Source organism: Monopterus albus, unplaced genomic scaffold (assembly GCF_001952655.1).
Source record: "Monopterus albus unplaced genomic scaffold, M_albus_1.0 scaffold52.1, whole genome shotgun sequence".
NCBI lineage: Eukaryota > Metazoa > Chordata > Actinopteri > Synbranchiformes > Synbranchidae > Monopterus > Monopterus albus.
This window is the reverse complement of record NW_018127932.1, coordinates 2,170,708-2,178,680: the sequence shown is the minus strand read 5'-3', so window position 1 is coordinate 2,178,680 and position 7,973 is coordinate 2,170,708. Positions and strand designations below refer to the sequence as shown.

General features: G+C 40.9%; 1 protein-coding gene across 2 annotated transcripts in view; it reads left to right on the top strand.

Annotated features, from left to right (window-relative positions):
* Window positions 1-7,973, top strand: part of mrps5 (mitochondrial ribosomal protein S5) — a 20,301-nt gene that overhangs the window by 3,384 nt on the left and 8,944 nt on the right. For both annotated transcript variants that reach the window (XM_020601662.1, XM_020601663.1), the window contains exons 3-6: window positions 207-332; window positions 876-989; window positions 1,561-1,680; window positions 5,260-5,294. In XM_020601662.1, the coding sequence (XP_020457318.1) occupies window positions 207-332; window positions 876-989; window positions 1,561-1,680; window positions 5,260-5,294 (395 nt within the window). The remainder of the gene's footprint in view (window positions 1-206; window positions 333-875; window positions 990-1,560; window positions 1,681-5,259; window positions 5,295-7,973) is intronic.

Here is a 7,973-nt window from a genome sequence, read left to right as displayed (position 1 = left end):
TCCCCCGGAGGAGCTGGAGGAAGTGTCTGGAGAGAGGGAAGTCTGGGCATCTTTGCTTAGACTGCTGCCCCCGTGACCCGGTCCCGGATAAGCGGAGGAAAATGATGGATGGATGTATGTTTAATGCACATGAAAGAAAAAAATATTTGACAGATATTTGGAGCTGCTGTTTTTAAGTTCATATTTTTTTGTGTTTGTGATCACAGTGACGGCTGAAGAGTTATGGAAAGGTGTGTTGGCGGAGTCTGGTTCCTCGTCCAGGAAGGGCCGAGGGAAGAGAACCAAACGCAAACTGAGGAGAGACCTGAACCTAGGGCAGTACATCGGAGAAGGTGAGACAATATCTGTCTGCCTCTGTCTCTATGGGACATCCGTCTCTTTATCTTTGTAGATGTTTGTGATCTTTCTGTATTTCCACATGTGAAAATCAGATTGTTTACATTACTTTGCGTCACTTTAAATAAATGTCTGTAATAAGTCACTCTTTTGCATCCATACTTTTGTTGCAATCTCTCTGTTGTTGAATCATCTAATTTAAGAAGCAGTTTTAAAATGTCCTGAATGTGTTATTCAGTCATGGGTTTAGGACTAATAAAGTAGCTTTAAGAAAAAAAAAACTTTTGAACAAGTTTGAACTATTAAAATACATTTTCTGAAACCTGTAAACTCCCAAAACCCAAATACATCTGTAGTAGATTATGTACCTACCGGTATTTATTTTCTTCTGTCAAATTGTTATTTAAACGGGATTGTCATTTACTTCCCTCTCAGTTGTCCATATACATACACATTAGGAGGCATTTGATTTGGAAATAGTTGTTTTGTCATTGTTTTTATTTCTTTTTCTTTTCCTCTTCATATCCTTTAACCCACAGGGCGTGGTGGTTTCCTGTGGCCTGGTCTGAACAGTCCGGTGATAAGGGACGGTGCTCTGCAGAGCATCAGTCAAAGAGGCGAGGCCGAGCAGCAGGAGGTGCAAGCTGAACGAGGTGCAGGGGCCGAATGCACACAATCAAGCTGGACATACAAAATGAACAAAAATAATATATCTCATACAAATGTACTACAACCTTAACACCACAGACCCTCATGAATTTAAGAACACATTGATCCATTTGATTTGATCCCAGCTACTGTCAGTCACTTCATTTTCCACAGCCAGAGAGAAATGATTTAACTGGAAGAGTGCTACCAGGAACAACCAGCATGGTCTTAATCTTGAGAAACAGAAGCACCATCAGCACCACTGGTGTGAGAAGTTTCCTGTTTGTTCCCACTGTGATCTTAGCTGCTAGCAGTAATTATACAGATAATTTGATGCTGACAGATAGCACCTTTTCACATTTATCACGCTGTGCTCTTTGACACCAGCTGTGGCCTCTGTGTGTTCTCAGAGCTTTGGTGCTAAATGTGCTGGTTGTATAGTGCAGTACAACTTTACTGTAAGCTTTTACACTTAAATTCATTTTGCATCCTCTAGCCAAGAAATAGACACAGTTAAAATGCATAGTTAGAACACACATTGACACTTTTCCCAATCACGGTTGTGTCTTCCTGTAGTGCGTCAGAGGGATGAATGGGAGAGGAGGAAGAAGATGAAGGTGAAGAGGGAGAGAGGGTGGTCGGGGAACTGCTGGGGGGGCATCAGCCTGGGCCCCCCTGACCCTGGACCCAACGGAGGTAAATAACACACCTGCACTCACAGTGTAGAAACACATTTATATGACCAGGAAAGCCTCATGAAGGAGTGACCCAGACGTAATGTTGCATTGCACTGTAAACATCAGGTTGACACGTTGGTCCTGCCAGAGATGTGGGATGTAGGAACTGACTTCACCACAGGCCTTCACCTGCTGATTGTTGTAGCCCAACTGCGACGCTAGTTGAATGTGACTTACACCATGTACGGCTGCAACAAACAGTCATTTTCATTATCGATTAATCTGCCAATTATTTTCTCGATAAATTGTTTAGTCTATAAAATGTCAGAAAATAGAAAAAAAAAAACCTGTCCCAGTTTCTGAAAAATTCCAGGTGCCATTTTTAAGTGTTTTTCATTTTTATGTCCAAAACTCAAAGATAATCAGTTTAGTATGATATGAAACTGAGAAAACATGAAAGTGTCACATCTGAGAGGCTGAAAACCACATTATTTAGCCATTTATGGTTGAAAGGTGATTATTAACCGCACTTCATAACAGTAAAGAAATATAAATCTGGCTTCAGTGCTGACTGGAGAGGCAGTGATGAGTCGAGATCCTGACACAGCGAGTCTCCACAAACATACGCATACAGTATATACAATAAGGTGGCGTGGGATGGAAAGACACAGTGATGATTGTAGTGATGAATGAAGCAGGGGTATGCTGCTGTGTGCGTGTGTGAGCGAGAAGCGGAGTGACAGAGCAGTGTGGTGCCTCATTAGCACTGATGAAGGATTCAACCAAAGTGCCAAGTAGGACAATTTCCTAAATTAGAAAGACATCTTTGTCTTACTGCTCATCCAGTTTTCTCCCTCCTCCTAGTCGCCCTTTGTGCCTCCAGAACCATTTTCTCTCTCATACCTTTCTATCTCTGTCTCTCTCTACCTCTACTGTCATCCCATTTTTTCCATTTCTGTCTTTCCTCGGAGGCACGCTCGTCTCTTTCTCTCCTCTGTACTTGGAAAATGAACCTAAATGACAAACTGTTTCTCTTAGATGCTTTAGAGCAGGGGTCTCAAACTCAAATGAGCTGGGGGCCACCACTGCCACCGTCAGCTCACTGGAGGGCCACATCAGTGTTCGAGTAATACAAAAGATAACATATTTTTGAAAATGTGCTTTTAATAATACAAAATAGCTAATGCAAATATTAAATATTTATTGGTAACATTTGAATGAATAACATTTTAATGAATAAACTGCAAATATCTTGAACACATGTATTTTAACACTTAAGACACCTGTGCTAGCAACCTGTGTATATATATAAATAAAATCGTGACAAAAATAAAAAACTATGCATATATTTGCATGTTTCACACCAAAGGCAAGGCAAACCTTTTCCTCTTATTTAAACATTGCACTGAACTGAATGAAATTCCAGAACGCTATATTTTACAACACAACTGACATCTTTGCAACTTGTCTTCATATTTAAATCTGAAACAGTAACAGTATAATGTTAAACAAGAAAAAAAAAAACTGCATTTAACTTCACTTTTTATTGCATCCTATTGCCCCCAGTTTTGTGGAAAAGTCCTTGCATTACTAGTCCTCTTTGTAGCTGCGTGGCTCGTTTTCTCCTGTCGTCTCCATTGTAGTTAAGGTTGTCCATGTTTACTCCAATAATGGCACTTGATATTATATTCCTTAAGAACAGCGAGTTTCTCTTTACAAATGAGGCAGATTGCATTTCCACCTAACTCAACAAAAAAAATACTGCAATGTCCACTTTTCTTGAAACTGTCTGTGCTCACTGTCCACTTTTCTTTTTGATTTTGAAAGTGACATACCTTCCGCGCTACTTCTGTTTTGTCTCCTTATTGTTTTTTGCCGCGTACTCTGGAAGCAGCGCCACACCGTACGGCTCCGGACCTGCGCTTCCTGTTTGCTTAAAAACTTTTGTTCTGTATTTACCATTTTCAAAATAAATGTGTTTTTTATGAAAAAATTATAAATAATTACAAATACTTAATTTTCACAATAAGTGGTTATTGTGGGGATAAAACGAAATAACAAAATATAACCTCAAGGGCCGAGTTACATTACTATTTTGACATCAGGTCGTGGGCCGGGCGTTTGAGACCCCTGCTTTAGAGCCATGTGTTTCTCTATTGCTGTTGGTTGAAAATTTGTACTGACATTCATATGAAGTAACATTTCTTCTAATCCAATACCTACAAAAGACATTCTTTGTTTGTAGTGCTAATTAGCAAATGCGCATGAATATAACTAATGCGAGTCCATTAACACTGTTAGTTAGCCTAAACCTTTGGTCCGTGTTTTTGTGCTCTAAATCTTTTTATTAAATGCTACCTGTAAACAAATTACTCCTCTGCTAATTGAACACATTAGGTACTGTGCACACATTTTCACAGTATTATTTTTGCTGTCAGTTTTGGTTTTCTAAAGTGTTTCTGGAGCTGCTTGTCCACCATCCACATTTAGTTTTAATGTTTTGCAGCTGTGAGCAGCTCCTTCTTTTCCTCTGTGGCATGTATACATGGTACACATACACTGGTCCTGAAAACCTCATCAGAACATGGAACAGAGGCACAACGCTTTGCTTTTGGTTTTCACTGGTGATCTGGAGTGTTCATGAACATCGAAATACAGTTTCTGTGGACATATAAATGATACATTTGATAATGTGAAATCAGACAGTGTAAAACAGAATCCTGAGCCCTGCATCAGGACACTTGGTTAGAAGTTCAATGTTATACTATATTATTAACTGTCTCTGAAGCCCATAAAGACGCGCTTCCTGCCTGATCAACTCTTCATGACAGACCCTGAGGTACAACGCTGGTTAGTTCCAGCTAATGGAGGTCCTGGCCTCCAGTTCCCAGCTTATTTCATGTTTAAACGTTAGTCTGTGCTATCGGATTCGAGTGTAGCTTGTTTACCACAAATTGCTGACAAATGAGCTCTGAGGCTCTGTAGTCGCAAAGCACATTTTCTTGCTTCTTTGTCCTTCTTATATTCAGTCGCTTATTCACTTGCTTCACATCTTCCTTATTCTTGTTCTCTCATTTCCTCTTGATAGGTTTTCTCTCTTATCCCCTTCCTAACAAGCTGTCTCACACCGTGAAATACACTTGTGCTCTCACTCCTGCTTGTACAGACACTTTCTTTCACAGACTGTTAGTCACTCTCACACAAATACACATGGGGCCTGGTGAACGTGATGCACACAGAGCTGTAACTCAGTTACTAGTCTCTGATCAGGTTTAGTTTCTTACAGATGATGGCTGACTGTCCCAGCTGAGAGGTGTGTGTGTGTTTTCTCCTCCTTGAGTCAGCTCTCCTTTGTTTGCTGTTAATTGGTTAGAAGCGAACAGGCTGCTTCTGGGATCCTTTAGAACTCACTGACAATGAAAGGTGTCAACCTGTTGCGCTGCTGCAAGGGCTTCTGGTTATTTGCTACGCTTGCAGGAGCCTAGTTTAATCTGTTTATTGCCTGAGTAGTGTGTATGGGCCTGCGCCTAAATGTGTTTGTATGTAAAAGCTATATATGTTTGAATCTAAACTTCTTTTATTCCTCTGCTCTCCACAGAAACCTATGAGGACTTCGATTCACGTGTCATTGAGGTGAGTCTTTCCACTGACACAAACGCAGAAGCTGATTTTGTAAATTTGTCATTCAAACCTTGTAGAGATAGCACCTCACAGGTTTTATTTTGACCTATATAATTAGATTGTCTTCTTTTGTATTAAACATTTTATTTATTTTCTAATAACCCATTTACTATTTTTCTGCAACATACGTAGCTTCTCAAATACTCCTGAAAAAGCTTATCAGTGACATCGACATAAACAACAGCAATGTTAATAACTGCTTAAAATGCTGAGAACAGCACTGAGTCTCGACTAGAACGGTGGAATGTACCAAGCTGTAATGTGCTGCTTTTTTAAAATGTCTCAGTTAATGTAAGGAAACATTAACACATTGGTCTTGTTTTATAAAGGCAACAGCACATTTGCTTTTTAGACGTGCTTATTTTTTAAATCATAAAACAAAATTGTAATTGTACTGACAGTGAACAAGTTCCCAGGGAGGAGCAGAATTCATCTAACTAAATCAGACTGTACAAAATATGACAATGCAGAAAGCCTCAGAGGGGGGGAGTGTGTTTTTAACAAACTCAAAATAGTGGCAAATGCAATGTGGCGTGAACACATGCCTGGTCTTGGAGGCAGATTTACTGAGCAAGGGGGGGAGACGCAACTGAGCACTGAGTTTCAGTTGTAGTGCTTTAGTGCTCCTTGAGGCCAAATAGTGTCATTTCCAAAGCCTTGGAGGTGCCTTCTTGGAGCTAAACTTCGGCAAACTCACAGCTGACTGCCTGTGTGCGAGCAGCAGCCCCTCCCTCCTCTAAGCAGAGACCGACAGAGAGAAAAAAAAAACAAAGCAGGATGATCCACATCATCCCCAGAGGCTACGCTTGGTGACGGGTAAGGGAAGAAGGGGGTGATCGCTCATTAGGTTCCCTTAGTGGAAATGCAGCAAAAGCCACATGTTGCTGTCCCTAATCGAACAACATTAAATGCTGTGTGTGTGTGTGTGTGTGTGTGTGTGTGTGTGTGTGGGAGATGAGATGCCCTGTGTGGACAGATCCTGTTCTTTGATTCTTTCTCTGTTGTGCTGTATGTTACTTTAATTAATTTAGCACTAATGGACCTTTCTAAACTAATGAGGGTTCACACTAAGATCCAAATGTGAATGTGACCCCCCCACACGCACACACAACACACATTAACACACATACACTTGTGGGAAATCAATGCATGAACCTGCTGTTTAGACCTAGAGTTCTGATTTTTGATTAATCCTAGTTACGTGCATCATAGTTGCATTTCTGAGGGTGCCTGTTTGTGTGTATGGGTGTTTGGTCTATGCTTTGCACTCTTTATATTTGCCTCAGTTTATGCCATACATACAGTGTCAGTCTTCCCTAGGCTTCCTACATGCACAGTAAGAGTAGTAGTGAAACTAACAGGGGCTTCTGTGGAGCTGTCTACCTCTATAAATATACCCTGTCTGTGTGTGTGTGTGTGTGTGTGTGTGTGTGTGTGTGTGTGCGCGCGACTATAAATTCAAGCCTAATGAAATGAAAAAGGCTTACTGGAATAAAAAGGCTTCTCTCCCAAGGACAATGATGCCGGCATGTCATTAGTGAACACATCCAACGGGAGGAGCGGAGGAAGAGGGAGGGGCATGGAGGGGAAGTTGGGATAACAAGTTAGGTGGGAGGTGGGAAGAAAGGAAGCAGCAAGACAAGACTGATGCAGTGTTCTGTGTGCCAGTAACATTAACTCATTAACTGGAGAGAAGGTTAATAAATCTGGTTTTCTTTTCTAATATACAGTGTGGAATTAATGATATTCATAAAATCAGCTAACAATGATAAACAATAATGTCTCTAGCTGTGCTCCAGAAATTATATTTAACACTATTTTCCTACGTTAATAAAAGAAAGCAAATGTATAATTTTGCAGGACAGCACAAAGTAACAACATGTAAGTAGTACCTAGCATTTTAGTAAAGTTGTGGCAGACTGTGGTCTCTCATTACACTTTGTACCCCTTCAGTCTTCCCAAGATTAACCTCTGAGTATTTTAACACTAGAGGCAGGTGTACTCGTACCCCCAGGTGGCCCAGAAAATCAGCTGGTGCAGGTTTTAAGAAGGGAACTTAAAATGAAAACCATGCCCTAAAGTACAACATCAGTACAAACATTTCTGGCACAGTCTCAGTGAGCGGTGTGGTCAGTTAGGCCTGAGAGAGATGAAAAGGAGAGGGAGGGATGACAGAGCACAGCGGAACAGAAAGGAATGGGAGGAGAGTTAGGGTGACAGAGAGAGAAAAGTGAAGTTCGTGGCCTCCCTCCAGGACCAGCAGCCACTTGGACAGGACTCAGTGATTTCATTAAGGGAGATGCAGCGTCGCCAGTCTCAGAGCAGGGTCTTTGTTTTTTTCCTTCTTCCCTCCCGGAAGTCAACAACCTTGAAAGTTTTGCTGAAGGTAAACTGACAGGGGGCTGGATGAGAGCAGCATTGTGAGAACTTTCAACTGGATTAGATGTTTTACTGAGGCATGTTCACAACATGTTAACTCATCACAAAGCCTGTATCTTCTCTTAAATTGTTGACAAACAGCTTGAGGTCAATATGAGAGCCTTATTATCTGTGTATCTGTGTGGTAAGATACTTTTAACTCATTTACAGTGGGTACGGAAAGTATTCAGACCCCCTTAAATTTTTCACTCT